The sequence below is a fragment of the Sphaeramia orbicularis genome, chromosome 4 (assembly GCF_902148855.1).
Source record: "Sphaeramia orbicularis chromosome 4, fSphaOr1.1, whole genome shotgun sequence".
NCBI classification, from domain to species: domain Eukaryota; kingdom Metazoa; phylum Chordata; class Actinopteri; order Kurtiformes; family Apogonidae; genus Sphaeramia; species Sphaeramia orbicularis.
Genome location: NC_043960.1, coordinates 36,315,930 through 36,340,220, shown reverse-complemented (window position 1 = coordinate 36,340,220; position 24,291 = coordinate 36,315,930). Strand labels below are relative to the sequence as shown.

Here is a 24,291-nt window from a genome sequence, read left to right as displayed (position 1 = left end):
GTGTGGAGTCAACGCACTACAAATGGGCTCAGCCGCTCTAGTTGATCTACACGTCCAAGAACAAAACACACAACTGAATGGGTTGGCAAATGTAAATTTATTATATACATATAGCATAAAGAAATAACAAAAAAATATAACACATAAAGGAGTACTTTGAGCAGAGTGTTGAATCTCAAACATGCACACGTTTGTATCAATCAAACGTTTGTACACATCTCTTTCATTGACATACATAATTTCTCACACTCAAAGAAAGGCTTATTGTCCAAAAAACAATGCAGGGTAGTTTGTGATAAGCTAGTGTATCTTCAGCCAGTGTGAGGCAGTAGTGACATGTTATTATAAACAGTGAAGAGCAGCTTTAATTAATTCATTAATGAGACTGTGCAATGCTTGAGAAGTACTCCAACATGTCCTGAATGGTAAACTCCATGGTGATTCCAGACCCGGGGTAGCATCTGCCTATCAAATCCTCAAAGTGCTTGTACTGCCGGATGAACTCGTCTTGCATGGAGTGCCACACCACCTAGTGGATTACACACAAAATGCAGAAGTCAACGGACTGAAAGAAGAATTACAATCAGGTAAAGTTTCAGAATACTCAATCTTAGAGGAAATTGTGTGATTACAGAAGCTGCGTTTCAGTTCTATGCAGCTAAACTCTGGAACAGTCTTCCTGATGACGTGAGACAGACCTCTACTGTGACAATGTTTAAGTCCAGGCTGAAAACAGCTCTGTTCAACTGTGCATAGAACAACTGAAAGGGTTCTATCTGCACTCTTCTCTTTTACTTTGTTTTAATTGATTATTATTTATGTTTTATTGATTATGTTTTAATTGTAATTGTGTGTTTTTAGTCTGTCTCTTTTCCATTTTTGTAAAGCACTGCGAATTGCCCTGTGTATGAATTGTGCTATACAAATAAATCTGCCTTGCCTTACAGTTCCTTCATGCAAGTATAAGAAAAAGATATATATATATATATGTGTGTGTGTGTGTGTGTGTGTGAGTATATATATATATATATATATATATATATATATATATGTGTGTGTGTGTGTGTGTGTGTGTGTGTGTGTAAACAAAAAAAGAGAGAGAGATCACAACAAGCAATGTGCACAATACAAACTAGGAAAGTGTTATCAATGATACGGAAAAGAAATATACATGAATACCAGTTACCCTCTGTCAGGCTGTGCAATAAATGTGTGGAAGTGTAAATTTCTTACTTGTAGCAGACTTTCTTCTTCACACAGATGTTTGTCAACCTTCTTGTAAAGGTTGTCGAGTCCCTTTTTCACCTCTTTTCCAGGATATTCTTTAATAACTTTGCGCAGTTCTTGTTTGTTGAAGGCCAGCTGGTAGCTCACCTCCTCCTCACGGACACCTTGAGCTACTCGCGCCTCCACTCCCTCAAAGAAATGCTGCGAATAAGAGAAAACTGTTAAACTGAGAAGCGATACATACATGTCTCCCACATTGTTTGCACCCCTTCTGTTCGTACTTATGCCTATTTTGTGAAACTAACTACACATATAATGCATTCTTACATTGAGTTTTTCCAGAGGCTGGCCAAGAGAGTTGATTACATATGACTGTCGATGGTCTGTGTATTTGTGCTTGGCTTCTCGCCTCTCTGCATCCAGACATGAGATCTTAAGGCGTGACAGGGTAGAAAAGATGTGGTGGAAGTTCTCCATCATCACAACATCACGTGGTGTCTTCTGGCTCTCGTTGGCTACCTTCTCCACTGAAAACAAAAGCCAGTCAGTATTTAGAGAGCATCATACACAAAAAACAGCCTATTAATTTATTGTACATCCACCATTCTTACCATTCATGAAGACAGCCCTGATAAGTTTAACGTATGCTTTATCCAGATCCCCACGGCGCTCTGCATTACGGAAGATTGTTTCAGCGAGCTCAGCAAACTCCTCAAATCCAGTAACGAAAGGCAGGATACCAACTTTGCTTTTCTTTGAAATCTTAACTTCCTCCATCTGTCTTATCTGGCCAGACTGTAGGAAAGAAGAACATGTTATTACACAGAATTACAGTACAAATGAGCACATCAGACTGGAAAAATATGGTAATTACACAGTGGTGGAAGAAGTACTCAGTCCCTTTAGTCAAGTAAAAGAAAACTAGCACACTGTGAAAATACTAAGTGTGTAGAAGTATGTTAGAGTAGTCAAATAGTCCTTGTTAACACAATGTTTCTGGATTCATATCACAGCTCTATTCGTGTGTGTGTGTTGCATTTTACTGCTGTAGATTTAAAGGTCGAGCTCATTTTTACAACTTACAATTCAATCTACAGCAATGCATCACATTGTATCACATCTCTACCAAGACACATTTCCAGTGTCTTAGAAAAACAGTTTGCATCTTCAGCTTTGTGACAATGTATTTTCAAGTGGATCTAGGAAAGGTTTAAAGAGTTTACTAATGGCAAGAATGAGGAGAATTTTCTTCTTCTTACTTCCATGTTTCAGTATAGGGTAAACACTGCAAATCAACCCATTCAGAGAGACATGAGCAGAAAGGGCTATAAAAATTGTAACTAACGTAGGATGTACAACAAGTGCCATGAAGGAAAAAGTCCAATATTTTCCTCCAAGTTACAGGTGCATCTAAAAAAATTAGAATGTCCTGAAAATGTTTAATATTTTTTGTCAGTTATTTCATTAAGTGAAAATGTGTACATATTCTACACTTGTTTCATTTAAACTAAAATGTTTCAAGCATTTTTTATTTTAATTTTGATAATCTTGGCCTACAAAGAAATTAAAAAAACATACCTCAAAAATATTAGAATATTTAATTTCAAATTAATTAAGTCACAAAATATCTTGAATCTCTCACCCGGAAAAGGCTTGAAAATTTTCACTTCATGTGTAATGAATCTAGAATTCATGAAAGTTTACCTGTCTGAATTAAAATATGAAAAAAAATGCACTTTTCCGAGGTATTCTAATTATTTGAGATGTACCATAAAGTTGCATGAAATAATCGAGTACTACTTCCTCCTCCAAACACTAGAGTTTTCCTCATTGTATCACTACTCACAATGCATTTATCAAAGTTTCTCTTGACAGTGACCAGCACGTTTCCCAAAGTAGTGCTGAGGTACGAGGCTGGGTCAACATTCTCAGCTGTCCAAACATGATGGCTCATCTTCACCAGCATGTACAGAGAGTTGAAGCTGTCAATCTTGTCACCCAAAGCAATGAGACTGTTGAGCTCCGTCTCGATGCTCTGGAAGATTTTATTCATCATCAGCCGCACAATATCTTTCCTGCAATCACAAAAAGAAGTGCGTAAACTTCTCAAGAACAAAAGGGGCAGTGACAAGCGACCCACAGGAGATAAAAAAAAGTGGAACTGCTAGCACAAGATGTACAACCACTCACTCTGATGACAAGGAGTGTCTATGTTCTGCCTGGGGAGGAATTCTTGATGGCGTTCCTCCATCTGATTCCTCTGTCTCTGGCTGACAGGAATATAAACAGAAAATAGGACAAATCTCAACAAATTTCCGCTGACATGCATGAATGACGCTTGAAAACATGCCGATGTCTGTTATTACTTCATTATATTTGCAGACAAGAAATATCTTCTAATTCCAGATGATTTCACATATGTGACCTTCTACTGTGCACATGATAAAACAATTATTCTATGTGCTATTAATAATACAGGTGTAAAACACCAACTGAGGGCATGCTGTCAGATTATCTCATGAAACGCAAACAAAGCAATACCTGAGCAAGGGGGGGTGAAATTGTTGGGTGCTGCTGCAGCTTGAAGAACTTGCTGATGAAGTCTTGTTCCGCAAGACACAGAGGCTCCAGTTCACTGAGGACCTGCTCAAATATCTGCGAAAAGAGGAACCCTGATTTTACTTGCTTGTACATGCTGAGAGCAGCGTGAGTGCACAGGACTTTTCACCGAACTGCATGTTCTCTGTGGTTTGAGTGGAACATTTTCTGTATTAAAGGTAAAAGGGCATCGGTATTTAAGCGATGCATATTTTTTGACAGCGTCACCTTGTCAAACTTGGTCCTGTCAGCCACGTCTAAGTCTGAGGCGGACATATTGCCCATGTCCAGCAGCGAGGAGGACTGGGAGCGTCGGCTGTTGGAGCCCTGCACCGTCAGCTTGTTCAGGCTCGAGGTAGAACCTGTCAACTTCCCAGAGCTGCCATGTAGGCCTGACACAGCACAACAACCACAGTGTCATTCACTGAATGAATGTGAACTCTTCTCTCTCCTGAGGATATTGGTCAGACAGCAGTCAATTATGTCAGAATATGTACAACTTAATAATCAGTTAAAAAACATCAGGATTGTCAAGCAATAAAAAATAATCCAATCAGTTACATGCTTTGTGGTTAATTAATGTAAATGAATTACACAAATATGTTGTGAGAAAAACATAAAAAAATATTGTTGATAGAAACCAAATTATATTTTTGTAAATTATCACTCCCTTATACTCATAGTCCATATTTACATTCTTATCATGTTTAATTTGTGTGTTTTTAAATAGATTTTCCATTCACTGAACCAAAAAAAAAACATTTGTTGTGGTTATGTGTTAAGCACCGAATGAAGTCAAATGTGTATCCACAAGTCTAATAACTGTGTTATTTTTTGGGACGTACTATTTTTTCTGTAAGGAATTAACTGAAATTAATTCAGTATTTTGACCACTGTAAAGTTACAGCAGTTTGCCTCTGCTAACTAGTGAAGTTGCAGTGTACATCTACATCTTTCCAGACCCAAGTAATATACTGTATATAGCATTTGGTAAAATGGAAGTTCTCACTATATTGACATGTATGTACAATATCATCATTGAACATTGAATTCTGACCAAAATCATGTTTTGTTCAGTCACAGTGACCTTGATCACAAAAATCTAAACAGTTTATTCTTGTGAAAATTTGCTTAAAAATATGAAGATATTCTGTGAAACCATTCCTGAGAATCGAAAAGTAAACCCAAAAACATAAGAAAATATGGATGTCAGTGCTAAGCTTCTTTTATGCATTGAACTGCAGTATGTGATGAAGCATACAGTTGTATAATGAAGACCAAACCACATGGTATAAAGCAGGGAAGGGTTTGCAGGTGTTATGTGTTGGGAGGTGAAGGAGCAAAAGAATGCCTTCAGTGAAGTTATGACGTGCACAGTGGTAGGAAGCAGACTGGGGAATTAACAGTGGATTTGCTCCATACTTACTCTCTGTTTCCTGTTTGAGTGCACTCTCTTTCCGCGGAAGCGTGGCTGCAGCCAGTTAGAAAGGCAGGCATCAAAGACAGAGACAGGTTAGGCTTAAAACATGCAGCATGGGGGGGTGAGGCTAGATGTTAGATGTACATAGTTACATATGCTGACGTGCACTTCAGTGGCGTAGGTATGCTCGGACAAACCTTTGGAAAACAAATTCCCTGTTTTTGTTTTCAGAAGGAAAAGCCGACACAGAATGCAGAAAGCCGAGTTTTATAACTCTGCCAAAACCAAAGCTCCAAAACAAACAGGAGTCCTACTCAAACTGAAAAGATTCTACAGGTACTAGAGTATCTGAGTGTGGGAGAAACATTAATGTACGATAAAACAAGAAGCCGAACATCACCACATAAGAAATAAAGTGTATTTTTGGGAATAGATTAAAATAGAACATGTTGTGATGGAGTCGGGCCTTGTTTCCTAATTTGTACATGAATAGTACCTTAGGTTGCAATAATGAATTAAAAGCTACACAGAGACTCGTGTGATCTCAACAAATTCAACTAAGAAAGAAGTTTCTGCTAAATACAAACATCTGAGTAAATTTCACCATATTAATACAGGATTGTACCAACAAAGATTCATTTTTAAACCACAATAAATCATGTTACACCCAAGTCTAAATTGGAATTTTCATACTAACTAACCCCCAGCAGCAGCACATGGACTGTTTAAATATGGATGAACAATTTAATTTCAATTTAGATGAATAACCTGGGATTTACTACTCATAGTTTCTAGTTCTGCTTCATGTAAAGTCTGCATTTTAATCACTGATTAAACTTGAGGACTGATTAAATTAACCTTTGGTGATGAAACCAAGTCTACAAAGGATCACATCACACACAAAAACATTACCAGCAGCATGCTATTTTTACACGCCAGAATCCTTTTGAGTTATAGATCTTACCAAACTTTCCCTTTGCTTCCTTGGTTGTACCCGCCATCTTTATCTTGGCAACCTCAAAGAAATCTTTGATTTCTCGTTCATACAGTCTACTCATGTAGTCAACATAGGTCTGTAAAATGGAGGACAACATTTGTTAAGAAGCCAAACACCACATCTGACCATTGAGTATTGTTGTCGGATTAAAGCCCTCACCCTCGACAGGCCCTCGTATTTCTCTCTGTGGGTGTTCTTCAGCCACTCCATCAGCTTGGCGTAGCGCAGCAGGTCTCTGTGGAGGGGGCTGTGTTTGGGCAGAGTCAACTCCGCTGTGTGTTGGGACAAGGTAGAGCTCTGATCATGGCCCTGAGGGACACAAACCAGAGACACAATTAAAAATACATCTAGGAACAGACCTGACAAAATTCCATTCCATCTTTCAGTGCATACACAACACACATCACCAACCTTTGCTTTACTTATTGTCATATCTCAGCTTAGGATGTTTTTTTATTACCGTAAATTCATAACATATTGCTAAAATCAGTTTCTTCTACTTCCACTACGCGTCAAGTCAAGCTTATAAAAACATGACTCTCAATGCCATTCTGATCTTCTCTTCGGTTGCCTTTGACCTTTTTGTTCAAAACATGCACATAGAGCAGACAGGCACAAGATATTATGCTATCAGACCTTTAGCAACAAAGCCATGTTAGCACCCCAACAAACAAAAAAGCCCTCGGCCGAGTGAAGACGAAAAAAGATGGACGATGCCTCTTCAGCTCTGAGATGAGATGAGAGATGTTAAGTGGTTAGAGACATAACCCATGCAATAAATTATGGGCTTTAGTTGAAGGCCTGAGGTTTCTTACATAGTGCCATGTAAGTTAAAGTGAATATAAGTAGCAAAGAGGGGGAACATGGGGGTTGCCGTGAGGGTACTCACTGGAAGTGACAGACAGGAAGACCTATAGAACTGAGGGATGGTCATTTTGAAGTGACTGAAGTGGTTGAACTGACACAGAGACAGAGAGCAGAGTGGGATGACTCAAAGTGAGCAACACAGAGTCAGGAATAGAAGGGAATACAACTGGAAGGAAACCACACAGGAAAGCCCAGCTAAAAGAGTGTCAACGTTAAACAGGAAGTCCGTGACGTGGGGGAGACAGAAAGAGAGAGAGAGCCTGGAAAATAACAGGAGACGCTGCAGCCGTTTAAGGCACACTCACAAAGGCATGATGTGAGGACAACAAGATGGCTGTGTTCAAAATGGCTTACAATCCACTAGTAAACAGTGTTTCTGATCCAAAGTATCTAAACATGACAAACTCTGGATAGGATCATCTACTACACAGGCCAAATTTTTCAGTACCCTACTTGAGATTCCTGCATGATGTACTTGCATCCCACAATGCATTACATTCATAATCATTCTCTACTTTTGTTTAACATCATGTGATTAGTGATTTCTTCATCATCTGATACTTTTGATAGCTAATGCAGAGCATCAGAGTAAAGGGTAAAATGTATAAATACCCCTCAGTCTCAAATTTTAAAAATCTCTGTAAGCTCCAAAAGGTGAACTATCGGACTTGACAACTGAACTCGACAACTCAGTGGTTCCCAACCTTTTTTGGCTCGGGACCCCATTTTAACATCGCACATTTCTAGCGACCCCAGACATTCAAAACAGAGACATCTTTCTCTTTGAGATGTCTTAGCGGGGCCAGGTAGGCGAAGAAATCTTTCCATTCTCTGTTCGGCCCAGGTTTCTGACTGACTGTGTCCGGGCAGGTTGAAGCGTAGTAACGCATGCAGTCACATGATCAGGTCAATCAAGATATGCCCTCTCAGATATTATATCCTGCAATTATTTGAACTTGATTTTTAGTAAGAAAAATTTGTGGTGTTTTAATTATAATGAAAATATATTGAATCATTAAAAAATATTTTTTATTAGTAATTTATTTTTTTTATCAATTACTAGAAATTTCAGGCGACCCCATTTGAATTGCAGGCGACCCCACGTGGGGTCCCAACCCCAAGGTTGAAAAACATTGATCTAACTCCTCCTCCTCTTATCTTCTTTTCAGCCAAAATGCCGTGCATCTCAAATGAGTCTATATTTGCACTATGTAGAGTCATGTATGCAATTCCAAACACAGCCAAGGTTTATTTCCTAAATATGTTCAACAAAGGTCCTCTTCTTCCTCACTTGCTAAATTATTATGACATTATGTAATATTTAGACACCTTAAGTCCAAAAACACTTAATAAAGCATATTTACCAAAGATAAAAAAAAAAAAACAGCCTTTAAGTCAACACACAACAGCAACTACAACTAAGTGACAAAAGTTATATGTTCTGCCTGTATAATTTCTTCGCCTATTGCAGTCACTGTTGTCAAAAATAATTTACTAGTTCTAGAATTTTGCTTTAGTTAAACATTAAATGCACAGTTGTAATTGATGATTCTTGTAAACTTGGCTTCTATCAATTTAAGGAACAGAGAAGACACATAGAGATTTACACAAAGTTAATAAAACACAAAACACTCCCTTATAACCTTGTACCTGAAACTGTCCAGTATTGCTGAAATGACAAACATGACATATTGATGACATATACTGTGCCTGTTACCTGGTGAACAAACACATTGTTGAGGTGATTAGTAAGGCGGCGGGCAAAGGTGTCTCTCAGCTCAGCAAACAGGTGCTGCTGTTGTTTCACAGCCATCAGCTTGTCATGGCCTGCAGTAAAATGACAAACCTTTACTTATTACTCAAATCGGAAGCAATTACAGTTGTGAAAAAACACATTTTGTTTTTTATTATGCAACTGTCCTTACAGAATACATTATTTATCAACCTCTTGCAGTCCTGCTAACTGATTTTGATCACGTAAAACACTGAAATAACTGCAAACCTGGTCGGAGAGCAACATTCATGCACTGCAGAAGAGCTTCAGAGGCATTGATGCAGGCCTCGATCCCTTTGGGGGAGGTCAGGTCTCCTTCCTGCAGAGCCCTGATGTGTCCCTTTGACAGGTCCATGTAGTTCTACAGACAGGAAGATGAAACTGTGTCACAACAAGCTAGAAACAGCTGCTACATTTTCTTGGGTGAATGATATTTTTAAAAGTTCTTAATGCATTGTATATTTTGTTCATTTTTGCCCTAAACATCCAATCTAGCTTGAAGTATCTCAAAAAGCAGACCAAATATTGAAACATTTTATGATATATATATATATATATATATATATATATATATATATATATACATATATATATATGTAACAAAAATTATTTTAAAAACATAAAGATGGGATATATTCTCCCAGCAAAATCATTAGATGCTTTAAGTATGGTCCAGTATGATCCAATGCAGAAGTGAAATGTGTTCCTGACCACTAAGAATTGAATCTCATCCAGCAGTTTGCCGTTGTTGGTGTTGCTGATCTGGATGAGGCGATTGCTCTGTGAGATCTGGTCCATCTGCTCCTTGACGCTCTGAAGCATCTCTTCATAGCTGCTCAGCTTGCCTTCAATTGTGTCTACCTCACCCAGGGCTTCATCCAGCAGCTGCATCAGGATATTGACTTGCTTCTCTGATGCCATGATGGACTGGATATTAGCCTTGAAACAAGAAAAAGAACAGTTGACCTGTTTATGCAAGTAAATTACATTATTTTTCTGCACAACTAATATTATCATACCATGATGATAATAATATAATTTATTCATCAGCATTAATCCCTGTTTACAATTGTTTATGATTATTCAAATATTTTTTAGACCCCAGTCTGTAAAAAATGCACTTTAAAAAATGCTCACAATTTTTGCTGAAACACAAACCATGCTCAGCTTTAATGCACACAATACAGCAGTTGCTTAACTCACCCCATCTAGAACTTGAAGCTCTCTGGAGAGCTGCTCTGCAAAAGCCTCAGCGTTGGAAATGGCGTACTCGCACATCTCCATCATACTCTCAATGTCCTGCTCTTCACGGGTACTAAGCTCCTGGTAGTCATCCAGAGCATCCTCATCTCCCCCGGCAACACTCTGGCTCTCGCCACTTGGCACCGACTCTAAACCCATGAATGAACAGAGACAAATAAAATGTAATGTCCGCATTAACACAACAACAAACACATATTGTCCAGCACTTCAGGTTTCATATATCTGTTCTACAGACAACTACGGACATAAATATGTCCAGGGTCATTATCGCTACTGCTCTACTCATTAATGCTGAACACTAGTTCAGAAGACCAGGAAGGAAAATGCCACCAGTAGAACAAATAAGATGCCATGTAAGGCCTAAATAAAAAGCTTTCATTTCAAACTTATAGGTATGTTATTAATTCAAAAACATCATCAAGTGGTGGGCTTACCAACAGTGTGAAATGGCTCAGTCAGGTAAAGATACTTGTCTTTATTTGGTCTTGGCAAATAGAAACCTTCCACATGACTCCTTGACTTTTGCAAAAACATATTTATGCAAATCAACTGCACTTACTTTGGTCTGGATAAATTAGAAATACGACATTGTGTTACATTAGATACAATATACAATAACAAACGGTGAATAATTGTATTAATTAAGGTGAAATGAACATGTCAAAAAAGCTAACAGTGGAGTAAAAATCGACCTAAATGTGTGTTATGATTATTTAAACAATGAACCATGCCCATCCCTTATTAGGTGGTACGTTCAAACAGCAGGAGCTTTAAGTGGATGAGAGTCTACATATGAGAATGGTGGTTTGAAGTCATGAGATTACAATGGAGAGGAATGGGGGAGGGGGGGGGGGGTAAGTCCTACCAACCTTCCGCTTTAGGAAGTTCTGGCCAGAGAAAGTTTAAGAGAGAAAAGTGAGAATAAAGAAGAATTTAACACAGAAAAGCCATAACACAAACCAGGAATCAAAGAAGAGGCTAAATACTGTATCTTCAACATGCTATTAATAAACAAAATAAAACAAAAGCCAGCAAACATTCTCATTTCTGAGCTAAATTAGAATACTTCAAACACGGCTGACAGGGTCAATACTACAGGTTCAAGAGAAAAAGGCGCGCCTTTAAACAAATATAGTCAAAGCGGGAAAAGAGGCATGCAGTTTCAGGGTAGCCAAGGACAGAGCATTTCCACACCTTCCAGGAGCTGAGAACTGACATTCACAAACTCCAGTTTCTTCCTCAAGTAACGCTGGTTCAGCTTCCAGATACAGGAGATGAAGGAGTTCTTCTCAGCTGTACTGCTAGCAACCCACCGATACACCTTCTCAAAGTGAAGGTCAAATTCAGGGTTTTCCTACAATAACCAAAAGATTATGAGTGCTGGCTGAGGCAAATACAACACCTTAATTAAAAAAAAGAAAAGAAAAAAATCTAATTTTAAGTTTTTTATAAACAAAAAGCTTAAATTGTCTTTTTTTCACCACTTCATTAAGTTAGGTACCAACCAAGAAGCAGGGATTTCCTCTTTAAATAACATCCAGCCATTAGGGTAAGAGACAATTGTTTGATAAATAGTGATTCTTAGTCACTTATAACAATGGTGTATTGCAAATTTTGACAAAAGTCTTAATATAAAGATAATAATATTCTACTTCAAGGAAACAGTCATAATATTAGTCATTATATTTAAAAGAGAAACATGATTTGTATGTAACCTTGCTTGCATCTTTGGCGTCCACTTCTGTCAGATCTCGAAGCTCCCAGGTCTGCTGTCGCTTGTAAAAGTCTCCTTTGTCAGACTTCTTCACCTTTACCACTTTAACCTGGACAGGCCTCTCTGTGGTAACTAGACAAACAGAATAAAGCTGATTAACTCTTTCACACTCCAACAATTATTCTTATGCTTTCATTTATGGCATTGTGCTTTATGTGTTATGCTCTTGATACTCCAACGGACTCTTGACAGTCAGTTGTTACTCACTTACCAGTTGCACACAAGAAGCAGTTCTTCTTTTTCTTTCCTGCCTTGCAGACATTAACGATGCCAAGGAGACGCTCATCGTTGGGTGTAAAGATGTCCCTCTGGAGAGCATGCTTGATGGCTGTCATGGTGGATGCTATCAAAAAAAAAAAAAAAAAAAAAAAAAAATTACATATTATTGTTGCCATAAGAGAAACGTATCAATACTAAATGCATGGAAAATACAAGCAGTGAAATTTGATTTATTATGTCTTGTAATAGACTTAAATAATTCCCAGGGTATTAGATCAGTGACAAGGAACTAATCTATGATACTTGTGTCATGATGAATTATAAATATTGTTATCTCGTTTGTGACTCTAGAGGACAAATGTTCATGATGCTTTAAAATACCTACAGCTACCTTAACACGTCCATAACCGTAGCTACATTGACATTAGTTCACTTACAACAAAGAGAGAGAAGACACCCCGCAAAATGGAGTGGAACCACGACTAAAAAGATTCGATGGCGTTGGCTATTAAATTTAACATTGGTCTAAAAATAACATAGCATGGAGGCCACTCCAGAAATAAATGTCACCATCATATTATAACAGTTTCCTTGATGTCCTCCCTGTTAGCATGCTCATCGCTAACGTTGCTGCTAGCTTAAAGAGGCTAACACGCTAATTTAGCCGCTTGCAAATATAATCACTGCATTAACGAAACAGCCAACCAAAGCTCCGATTTATTACACTAAAATACTCTATTTCCAGACAGATAAACATTAAAAATAGCGGTTACCTTGTTTTCCAGCCACACAGCCCTTTCCAAAGCACCGCCCTCTGACTTCCGGGTTTTGAGAGACGGAGTCATGTGACAACGAGTGTCAACATCCACATCCACGTACAGAAGCAAAAGGCAGATTTGCCTCTGAGTTCCCCCAACGTTTAGACACACTATAATATATAAAACAAGGTTAACTACTAACACAGAACATTGTGCTAATGCTTTGCTCCCACATCCTATAGTGGCTCCTTAAAATAAAACATTAAAAAAAGAATAAGTCAATACTAAACTGGACAGAGGGATAGAAGCAGACAGTGCTGAGTCAAACATTTTTGAACCTCCTGTTTAAGACTGTGTCCAGTAATTCATGTTAGTTATATAATAATAAGACAAATAGTATTTTGATAAAAAGAAAAAAAAAACCTAATGGATTTAAGTATTTCACAATGTAAGTAGTAATTACTTCATAAATACCATTAAAAGTGACACACTTCAGTTGTAACTTTAAAACACCTTCAACTAAAGAAATACAGTGGCTGTACTCTCCAGCATGATATAAATCAGCCAAGTAGACACACAAGCATTTCTCCATTATCATGAGTGCAGTTCTTTAATTCAATGTTGGGTCATAAGCTGGAGAATTTACACAGACCTCCCTCTGGTTTTACATTATTAACAATTACAGTGAGTCATTATTGCACTTCCGGAAAGAATTATTGAAACCAATTTACCAGTTTTTTTTAAATGTCATGTCATTTATGTGATCTTTTAAAAACACCAGGTGGCATTGTCTATCCACATATTGGATATTATTTCTGCAGATACACTTTTTCCAGCATGTTTTATACTTTTTCTCATACATTCTTCATGAATCTGTTGTCAGTGTAGAAATAATTTTTAAATATTTTTACATAAAATGTATATAGGCCACTGAGAGGGTCTGAGTAAATGTTGTTGTCAGCAGAGATGACAGTGCATCACACATCTGATGGATAAGAGCATTTAGGATAAACAAGAGATCAGCAGACAATGCCCTGAGGTGCGATGTCTGAGCTGAAGTTATTAGGCAGGGGCACTTCTCTCCCAGCTGGTGAATGTGACATATGCTGTCATCACGAGTTAAATTCATGCCTGTGACATGAGCTTGAAACATGGCACATCAAGAGAAATATTTCAAAACATGTCCAATATAATGCACATTCATTCATCATGAACAGGTACATAAATACAGTAGCCTACCATCTTCAGAGACACGTAAAATGAACGTCACTAAGTTTAGTTGAAGATTGAAGTATCGGCGTGTAGGGTGTGTCACACCATTTTGTCTCTGCAGTGCATTTTTTTTGCAGGAACTTGTCATTGTCTTTACCATCATGACTCTTCCAGGATTTTACTGCAGTTCCTCCAGTAAAATTAATGATATTTTGTGGTAACATCCACTGATATTGTATGCACAGAGAGTTATTGCTTTAATATGGAAATAAACAGAGAAAATGTTCATGTTATAAGAAATGTAGGTCTTTTAGAAACATCAGTTAGCTTGAGTACCCTGACCTTCTGTAATAAAAAAAAAACACATGCTTTTGCAGGAGAATCTGCTTCTGTTTTAGAGCATTCATAATGTGCTGTAAACAACATGTCATTTTTTTTCATAAAGGCCAAAAAAAGGGGGTTGATATTTATATTGACACTCACCTCTACATGGAATTCATTTCACAGTAACTTTTGATGTACACCTTTATCTTTATGTAAGCAATCCTCCTTATTTTAATCTGTTTAATTTCATTCATGACTCTTTTGAAGAACTGTAATATCCAAATAGTTGCACCAGTTTTTTTCAGGTGGAGATTCCCTCACTTCATTAGATTAAAAACAAAGTATAAACTGTGCTGTAAGATTTTTTTTTGTACTATTTTTAATTAAACTAATAAGACTAATTTAAAGAGAGAGAACAAGAGGGTGTTGTGCATGTTTTTAACAATTAAAACACCACTCACATAGCCATGCTTGCTTCAACATTTCTGTTTCATCACATGTTGTGCTTACTGTAGTCATGATTCACCCGCTGCTTTCGCAACCTGGGCATGTTCTGTGTATATATTTTGTGAATGTCAAAGGTCTGTAGTCAGGGCTGATGGTGATGTTCCTAAGACAGACTGACACCGGCACAAAAACACTTACATCAAGCTGGATGGATTGGCAATAATGTTTTTGGTACTGTATGAATGAAACAGTAGGATACAGTTTTTATTCAGTAATCTAGTTCTGCTTGCAGCCACTTTAGAGGAGAAATATAAATATTCTGCAGGTGAGAGATGTTCCCATTAAATGAACTTGTCCTGTCAGGAGGGCACTACGTGGATGAGGGAGCCCCAGTGACATAAAGGGGATGACATGCAGATGTGGCTTGCAAACAAAAGGGCTTTCACACTGGTGGTGCAGCGTCAGGGGAGGATGATTACATCTGTGTAATCTACATTTGACATTCACACTGGTGATTAAGGACTGATAGCATTTTCTATTTCTGTTTAGAATCAGAAATGTTTGAGTTGCTATCTGGTTGGCATTTTGTGCAGCCTTTTAATATGCTTGAAGAAGGCATCAACAGTGCTGTTTGTTTTAGACCCATATTTATGATGCAGTCAATACAGAAAAAATATAAAGAGGAAAAAACAAACAAATTGGCATGACTAACAACACACAAACTTTTTCATCATTTCTTTACTGTCAACTTTTTGACCCCACTGACTTCAAACACAAACTCATCCTCTTCAAACATTTGTTGACTCTAGTGCCCTCCTAATTATGGTATCTTCTCTTGACCCCATCATGTGGTTAAATTCTAGAGGAAAAAAATGACACCTGACATCTTCAGTACAAACAAACCTCAGAGTAAGAGCTCTTCTAAGCAACAGAATGGGCAGCAATGAATAATCTTGTGATGTGCGTCCCACTTTGATAACCTTATCCCAAGGTGAGGTCATCATTCATCATTGCCAAATAACACATAAGAGCAACACGCTGGGTTTCCAAACATGAAGTAAGCATGAGAGCTTCTATTACATGAGCACAGCTCCATATAGAGCTCTTTGGTTGTTAGGAAAGTCAGTCATATGTGGGATTTTGTAGTAATCATGTAATTTAAAGTGTGTGCATGTGTGCATTGGCAAAAGTGCTTTTCTGTTTATGTAAGGTTGGAGAAAGGGGCTGCAGAGGTATGAGAAATAAAAGAAGATTATTATTATGGATGAAAGGGAAAACCAAAATGACTGCAAAGCAAGAAACATAATAAAGATGATGAGGAGCAATTAGCTGAAATTCAAGTCAGGTCTGAGTTATATTACAGAATCTCTCCAAGTGTAAAACCGTGTCTCCTTATCACTCAAAACTTAAAGCTAAACAAACTAAATCATATTTAGCACCTTTACATGTTTTCAGTCCCTTTACTGTTATTCTGTGTGTTGTATTTTCTAGTATTTTGTTTGTTTTATTTTGCACATCAGAGTTATGTAGTTCACCTACATTTTGATATAAAAAATATGAATTGTACTTCAGTTATGCTTTTGGTTTTAAAACATGATGTAATTGTTAATTTGGACACAGTCGTCTGCAAATCTCTGCATTTCACATTCATCATAGAAACTGCTTATTGCTTGCTTATATTGCATTTGGCAGGCCCCTCCCACACAGGAAATAGTAAATGTGTGGAGAAAGAATGATTTTCTGCATAATGACAAAATATAATGATACTTATACTGTAACACAATATGTTACTCTTGCACAAGAATTGATCTAATATGAGTCTGTAAGTGGGTTTCCGTTGCATAACTCACAATGAAACACTCTGCTTAAGTAGCATCTAATGAGTTGAAGAAAATAATCAGATTGATGACGAGAATTTTATTTACATTTAGATTCTACACTATGATTCATTGAAGTTAATAAGATGATATTAGTTACGGGCAATAAAAAGCTATTTCCTATTTATATATCTAACATATACATTTACATATACTTATATTTATATTTACAAAGTTTAACTTTCATGAATCGTACAATTTGGAAATGCAATAAAGTTGGAGGGCAGTCATTTTTTTATAGGGTTAACTAAATGTCTTTGGAGGAGGGTGTGACTTGTTCCAGTGAATGAACATCATTTAAAACACACAAAAACAGCTGTTGTGTAAGAAATAAATGAGCCTCTGGACATTTGATTTGGCACTTAATTGATGGCACTAGCCTGGCTCCTCATGCAAGTTCCCTGAACGCACAGAGGGAAGATGATGTAACAAAATAAAACACAAGAGTTTCATATTCATAGTACAGCTCAGAATTAGCAAAAAACAATAACAAGTACAATCTGTGTTGTGGCTTAATGAAACACTGACACAGAGAGTAACCTTCCCACATGTACCTGTGGGCTTTAACTCAACCAAACCAGTTAGACTACGGAGTGCAAATGCCAGTCAACATTATAAAAAACTCTTTAAAGGTCATGACATTTCTGGATTACATCCAAATGCTGAACCTATGGGAGCTATGAGAAATACATCAGGTCTAGTCACAGAAACAACATGGAGTCTTCATGTGTCTTTCGAATGAATGTTTCTGTGAGATATCTGCACAAACAAGATCTCATGTAGAGCAGGCTACATTTGCCTACTAACCCCTCAGAGCTTTTCTTAATTCTGTGATATTATAGAGGACATTGAGTGCTGGTGTAGGAGGATGACAAGGGTGGGGATGAGTATGATGGCTCCATAGATTTGCTCAATTATCAGTGCTCTCCATTTGTGGCTATTCATACTTTCCAAAGTCATAAAATTGTGATGAAAACATAAGTTTTGTTTTAACCTTTTGTCAGAAGGGTTTTGTTTTATTATCACTGTCATTATTTTAAGTAAGTCAAGTAAGTTGTTGTCATTATTTTACTCCCTCATTTACTGGGTTTCATTTTCCCTGTTACAAAATAAAAAAATAAATAAATAAAAAAAAATAACCCTGTACTTTTAAATTTGGAAATGAAAGTGATAAATCCAGATAAGATTTTTATCCAATGCTTTTTTTTGGTCATTTCTGCCTAGCCCCACTTAATGCAAACAAATACATCCTCTTATTATGTATAGTAACAGCAAAGACATTAATATTTACAAGAATCCAGTAAATCCTCGAAATCAATGGATGGATGGATGGATGGATGGATGGATGGATGGACCCAATAAATCCTCTAAATCCATTTCACAGTATCTATATTGTCCTCGTTTTTTCTTGTTCTGCTTTTTTCAGATGTGCCACATTTCCTCTTCATTGCATAATGATAAATCTCATCTCTGTATTTGCAACAATAAAACCAATTACCTGAAAATAAATTCACCTCCTTTTGTAATGATAAACTAATTCATCGTATTTTCAGCGTGGGTTTTTCTAAAGAAGCAAGACAGTTTCTTTTTATCATGGTGTCTGGTTTATTGTAACAGATCAACATTTACATAGTATTAGAGACAAACACATTATACCTGCATTTAACCAAAATGGTAATTTAGTGTAATAGCTGATAATGAGTCAGTCTATTGATGAAGAAGCTTTAACTTTGCACAATAGTATGGATGTATGGAAGTCAAACAAAGTGGAAAATGAGGACATATTTCATACAATCATAGTCATTATTTATAGTGGGAGCTGAGCTAGACTGGAAAAAAATAGTTAGTTTGTTTTTGGGTTTTTTTTTTCTTTTCTTTTTTGGAGCATCAGTTACATCAGAGTGGTGATACAACCTGACTTGTTTGCATTTTAAAAGGAAAAATAAGGACAGTCAACAGTTACAGAGAGAAAGACAAAACTTCTGGACCATGTGTGCATGCTTCACATGTTGACCTCAGTTCACTAGTGAAGAGCACATTAAACCAAACTAAGTAACAACGAAGTTTACTTAAGGTTATAAACATCTTAGTCTATTGTTAAGGAATGATTTCTGTTGTTTGACCTCAGTTTCCATATGTTTATTGAATGACTGTTGCTCTACTCTAAACATATGCTGTTTGTAACCACAGAATGAGCTATAGTAAGGCTGTAAATTGCCTTTCAAGAACAGCATAGAAGGCTCCCTGATGTGCTGAAAATTGCACCATTGAAAACTTTGATTTTTTTTTTTTTTTTGCTAGAAGTAGAACAGAAATCGATAGATCTGTTGCACAGTACTTTCCGCAGACTCGCAATCACATCAGAAGCTTGAATCCAAATGTAAAATGCAGGTTTCACAACATCAGCTGAGCAGAATAATCTTCATACAAATAAAACACAATAAACGTTGTCAAAAAAAAAATATGGAAAATTTTATATTTTATATTTGAGATAAAATGCAATATAATTTCACTTCTAATTTTCTGATGGTGACCAGTTTACATCTGTTCACTCCTGTTTTAATCGTCTATCACTTCATCACCGCTCATACCTCCACTCTTCCTGAAGCATTACCTGTTGATCAAATCTCTTAATCGTCCAACTTTTACGCACGGAGCTCTAATGACGCAGTGAAGTGTCCGCGTGCGAGAGGGTGGGGGGGTAGGAGTGGTGGTGGTAGTGTGCGTGCGTGTGTGCGTGTGTGTTTGGGAGGGGGGGGGGGGGGGGGGTGTAGACACGAGACTTCATATTTCTCTGACGTGGGACAGGACCTCTCACAGGAGCCAGGAGTCAAGCAAACACAACCAAAAAGACAAAAGAAAGAACCAGTGAGAAGGAGATGAGGACCTTCCAGTGCCAAAGCCACCGTGCGCAGCGTGGAGCCGCCTGCAGTCTGTACAGCCTCAGCAACAGCATCATGAGCCCACTCAGTCTGGTCAGCGTCACCATCGCAGCCCTACTCCTCCTGAACATCCCAGTCTGCAAAAGTAAGTTAAACACTACCTTACTATTTTTTTTTTTCCATGCTTGCATTTATACATTATAAAGTAGAAAAAAAGTGCATGACTTGCGCTTTTGACCGCATTTATCTTCGATTTTACCCGCAGAAAGTACATATTTTTCTCAGTTCAGTTTTTTTTCCCTTCACACAAACGTTCAAAAACTATCATGTATCAAAAGGGTAAGGTGGAAAGTATGGGAAATCATCAACAGAAAAGGAAAAACAAGCAAAGACAAAAGTCATTTTCAATCTTAAATCCAAAAAGGCTACATAAAAAATAAATGCAGGATATACATGTAAATATATACTTTATTATGACAATTATTATGTGACAGTAAATACATATTATATGTCATTTTATTATCACATCTTAGTTTCTGGTTTGAGTTTTCTGTTACACTGAAGTAAAATATGTATAATTGATAAAGCCAACATATTGATGTAGAGATTCATACCTTTTCTAACAACACACTATATATTAAAGCCTATAACTGTTTACGCCTGTATTTTGTCTTCTTTTTCTTGCATTTCATATTCTATTTTATCTTGCACTGCTTCGCTGCTTACTTTTTTTTCTATTTTGTGTGTTCAATTTATTATGATATGTGCCAGTTCAAGATTTTGATCCATCCCCCGTTGTCAGTGTGATGTCAAGTCAAACTGGCACAGAACCAGGATCTCATTGTGTAAAAAGTGTGTCAAAATGTCCACTGACTGACACTGAAACACAAGAGATGGTGTGCATAAATGTACACTGAAAATGTTTCACAATTTTACTTATGTCAAAGTGAGAGTTGAAATGGGCTTTGTGGTTATTATACTCATTAGTGCTGATTTGTTTTCTCGTGTTACAACTGCACTGATTTTTTAGGCAGAAAAGCTCATGACCATCTGCATTTGATAACCAAACTAAATTGTTTTATTAATTTTAGGTTATTAGTTTTGATGAATGAATATTTGTCAAATCTTTCTGGTGCAGTAGTCATTGTGCATCAACATGTTGGACCATATGTTCTGTGAAGATGCTTTTAACCTTGTTAATGGACACGAAGTGCAATCATGTCAAAGCAGAGCATTTACAACAGTCATGTTGTTCATCATCACAACATGGCAAAGGCGCTACTGACATATAGCGCCTTTGCCATGTATTTATTTATTTATTTTTATTTTTTTAAACATAATTATACCCATTCCAGGTGCTCCAGCAGAACTTCAACAAACCACAACAGATCAGAGGCAGCTACTCAGTCAGGTATGTGGTTCTGTTTTATTTTTCCTTTTGTTTTTATTCTTCCTTTTTATTTATTTATTTTTTTTGTGTGTGTCCCATTATCATCCTCTGTGATATTTCACAGATAGATGCTGTGTGCTCATCCTACCTCTCTGCAGACATGAAGTTCTCGGTGAGTTAGCTGTAATAAACCGAAAAAGAGAATAAAAATTAATTATGTGGTCTTGGTAACAAGCTTTTTCTTCATTAATACATGTTTATTGCACATTGATTAGTTTTAACAGCCATTCCTGTCTTCTGGTAACATGTTTCAGGCATCTGATGCCCTGGGAGAGCTGTGTGTCTTGATGCTGGTTCAGAAAATGAAGGTGCCATATACATTTTATTGCGTATTTACGTATTTATGCATATAATTACATATTTTTACACATTGATAATCATAGTTTCATCATCCCACACTTTTGTTCTTGTCTTAACAGGAGCTGAAAACACGAGAAAATAGTAAAAGAGTAAGCATTAATTCTTCTTACTTTGAACTTTGCCACTGAAGAAGTTCATGCCAACCATAATCCAAATGACAATTTTATGTTGGTTTATTTTTGTGTGTTTGTGTAAGTTGTTGGTATGTGTGTGTGTATTTAGATAGATAGATAGATAGATAGATAGATAGATAGATAGATAGATAGATAGATAGATAGATAGATAGATAGATAGATAGATAGATAGATAGATAGATAGATAGATAGATAGATAGATAGATAGATAGATAGATAGATAGATAGAGGTAAATACCCCATGAAAATGTACAAAAAATACAAAATGGCAAACAAGAGGAGTTAGATCTTGTATTCTGCCATAATACAATAATACTAAAAAAATTAGACATCGCTGAAACAGTTAAAGGTATTAAATTTATTTATCACTACCAGTGAAAGATGCACTGATGTGGAAGTGGATTGTGAAATATCGAATACATTTAAGCGCATTAAATACATTTTCACAAGTGTCTGCATAAAATAAATGATATTAATGAAACCTGCCCCCCTTCATTCAACACTTTGTAAGTGAAAAAAAAAGCATATTTCTTGCATGAAATATAAATTCTTTTTCTCTCATCCATAACTGGTTTGTGAGTAACGCGCTGTGTGAGGTTTGTTTTTTAAATCACTGACACTGGAGCTGAAAGGAAGCAATGCTGCACAGAGGAGGCAGTTATATAAGGTTTCTGTGTTTGCATGTTTGTGTGTTTTATCCACAGAGAAAAGGGGTTTTTCTCTTTCCCTGTGTTCAACCATATTGTGTATTTTGTCAAAGGTGGAGCTGTTTTTCATGTCTGTTTGTGTATGTCTGGCTCTGTTTGTGTTTGTCAGACCCCTGTGTTGCACCCTCTCCTGCATCTTGTTTCTCAACTCCATACCAGAAGAGAGAGGGGACTCTCAATGAGCGTATGTACCACCCATATGAGTTTTACTATCATTTCCCATTTTTCCCCTTGATAAACAATGCATAATCTGCTATTGATTATTAAAACAAAGGTATCAAGATCAAGATGCTTTGTTTTTGGGACACAGAAACAGGTTAAAATTGAAGTGAATTTTTATATTGCTCTATATTGTACAGTATGTCTGAGTCAACCATCTAAATGTATATACTACCGTCTGTTGTTGATGTGTTTTCCTCTTCCTGAGCTTACGTGTCAATATTGCTGTTTCATATCAGCCATCTCTTCACTCTGTGTGCGAGCACTGTCTACATTAGTTGTTCTTACCCAAGCTGAGAGTAATTATGGTCTAAAATTAGTGCAGCTGACAGGTGAACTTATCCCACAAAGTGGACACAGAGGAATTATGTGGGGAAAACGTTTGTTTTGGAAAATTCTGACGTGAATCCTAATGAGGCAAGCTGCCCAAGAAAGGCATCTTAAGGCATCTTTCACCAAAACAAATAATAAAAACTGCCTTTTCACTAGAGTCACAATAGTACAATAAATAAGATGGGTACACTGTTGTATCGGATGACTTGAGTAGTTAAATCCTGCAGTTGTCTTGTGTATTTGCAGGCTGAACTCCAGGGACCTGGAGGAGTCCAGAGCAGAGGTTACTTCCTCTATCGGGTATGAAAATGCTCAGAATATACTAATAAACTCCTGGAGACAAAATGATGATAATCCACTAACCTTTCATTTTGGACTTGCAGCCACGGAATGGAAGAAGATCCTTAGAGTATGAATAAATAAAAGGTTTGTTTTTTTTTTATCTGTTTTCAAAATTCTGCAAAAATGTCATTTGAAATCTTTGCTAATACAGTACAATTTTTTTAACTATTCTATCACAAGTCATTTTCAGTATTATGCAGAATATATATGATGTTCTGAAAGCAATCTAATGGTGCATATCAATGTGTATAGAGCCTCCACCTTTGAAGCATAGTGTACAGAAACCACAAAGACCCTGAAACCTGAGCTGCTGCACCACGACTGAGTGATCCTCTGCCACTGCTGTATAGTGATGTCTGAATGTACACAAGAAGTATAATTAAAATACTATTGATTTGTCCAGATTTTATTTTGTGTTATATGTGTCATTTGCATTAAAACGGCTATAATGTCATTAGGCATAGCTGTGTAAGTTTGATTTGTTACACATTTTAGAAAGGAAATACATTTGATGTGAATTATCTTTAATGAATATAGAGTAAAACAAACAATCACACATAAGCACATAAGGAGTATTTTAACCACAAACTTTAATGTTTATTTGAATACATGTTTAAACTGGAGAAAGATACATACTGTTCTTATAAGCACTCTGAATGTATTCTATGTACAACACATTTTTAAATTATAAATCCCAATTTAAAAACCCTGCCTGCTCATAATTTATTTATTTCTGTTATGCATTTCTTCCTGTCACCTTATGTATGCATAAAGTCTACATAACGCAGAACAAGTTAAACCAAAAACACAAACAGATAAGTACAGAGACTGGGATTATGGGGGGGGGGGCGTTATTTTACAGAAATAACTGATTATATTAACACTACTCTCTCATTTCTCATTCTCTTTTCTTCAGATACAACAAGAAAATACAAGAATTATGTGCACAGCCATTAAACACATATGAAAACTAAACATATATGAAACTAAAACTAAATGGGTTGTAAAAGTTAAAATCCCTATTTAATGTGACAACTGAGCCCATGACAAGAGGCAGCACAAACAATTAGAAACATCTGACATGTGTTGAATAAAGCCTGGTATAAA

General features: G+C 36.8%; 2 protein-coding genes across 6 annotated transcripts; one reads left to right on the top strand and one right to left on the bottom strand.

The window, feature by feature from the left end:
* Window positions 1-78: 78 nt before the first annotated feature.
* exoc1 (exocyst complex component 1) lies at window positions 79-12,989 on the bottom strand. Of its 4 annotated transcripts, XM_030132978.1 has the most exons (20): window positions 12,913-12,989; window positions 12,132-12,263; window positions 11,862-11,992; window positions 11,341-11,500; window positions 11,016-11,033; window positions 10,087-10,274; window positions 9,595-9,822; window positions 9,112-9,244; window positions 8,827-8,936; window positions 6,402-6,551; window positions 6,210-6,318; window positions 5,252-5,296; window positions 4,054-4,217; window positions 3,769-3,882; window positions 3,418-3,497; window positions 3,074-3,302; window positions 1,839-2,022; window positions 1,555-1,754; window positions 1,234-1,428; window positions 79-529 (listed from the first exon to the last, which is right to left on the bottom strand). In XM_030132978.1, the coding sequence occupies exons 2-20, from the start codon at window positions 12,253-12,255 to the stop codon at window positions 377-379; spliced, it is 2,715 nt and encodes a 904-aa protein (XP_029988838.1). In that variant the 5' UTR covers window positions 12,256-12,263; window positions 12,913-12,989; the 3' UTR covers window positions 79-376. The 4 variants fall into 4 exon arrangements, with proteins under 4 accessions (XP_029988838.1, XP_029988840.1, XP_029988839.1 ...); XM_030132980.1 differs by lacking the exon at window positions 5,252-5,296; XM_030132979.1 differs by lacking the exon at window positions 11,016-11,033.
* A 6,604-nt stretch (window positions 12,990-19,593) lies between these two features.
* On the top strand, window positions 19,594-23,645 carry nmu (neuromedin U). 2 transcript variants are annotated; one of them, XM_030132585.1, is made up of 9 exons: window positions 19,594-19,784; window positions 20,995-21,050; window positions 21,154-21,201; window positions 21,344-21,397; window positions 21,509-21,538; window positions 22,400-22,474; window positions 23,089-23,142; window positions 23,226-23,268; window positions 23,437-23,645. In XM_030132585.1, exons 1-8 carry the CDS (start codon window positions 19,637-19,639, stop codon window positions 23,259-23,261), a joined length of 501 nt encoding a protein of 166 aa, XP_029988445.1. In that variant the 5' UTR covers window positions 19,594-19,636; the 3' UTR covers window positions 23,262-23,268; window positions 23,437-23,645. The 2 variants fall into 2 exon arrangements, with proteins under 2 accessions (XP_029988445.1, XP_029988444.1); XM_030132584.1 differs by lacking the exon at window positions 22,400-22,474.
* The last annotated feature ends 646 nt before the right edge of the window (window positions 23,646-24,291 follow it).

What these genes read in the sequence shown, in the direction of transcription:
- exoc1 (XM_030132978.1), bottom strand. Translation starts at nt 12,255, where the DNA reads ATGACAGCCATCAAGCATGCTCTCCAGAGGGACATCTTTACACCCAAC. An exon ending in GGAAGCAAAGGGAAAGTTTG is followed by an intron (nt 5,297 to 6,209) that starts GTAAGATCTATA and finishes AACTGGCTGCAG; the next exon opens with CCACGCTTCCGCGGAAAGAG. An exon ending in AGACACTCCTTGTCATCAGA is followed by an intron (nt 3,303 to 3,417) that starts GTGAGTGGTTGT and finishes TTGTGATTGCAG; the next exon opens with GAAAGATATTGTGCGGCTGA.
- nmu (XM_030132585.1), top strand. Translation starts at nt 19,637, where the DNA reads ATGAGGACCTTCCAGTGCCAAAGCCACCGTGCGCAGCGTGGAGCCGCC. An exon ending in CTGCAGACATGAAGTTCTCG is followed by an intron (nt 21,202 to 21,343) that starts GTGAGTTAGCTG and finishes AACATGTTTCAG; the next exon opens with GCATCTGATGCCCTGGGAGA. An exon ending in GAGGTTACTTCCTCTATCGG is followed by an intron (nt 23,143 to 23,225) that starts GTATGAAAATGC and finishes TTGGACTTGCAG; the next exon opens with CCACGGAATGGAAGAAGATC.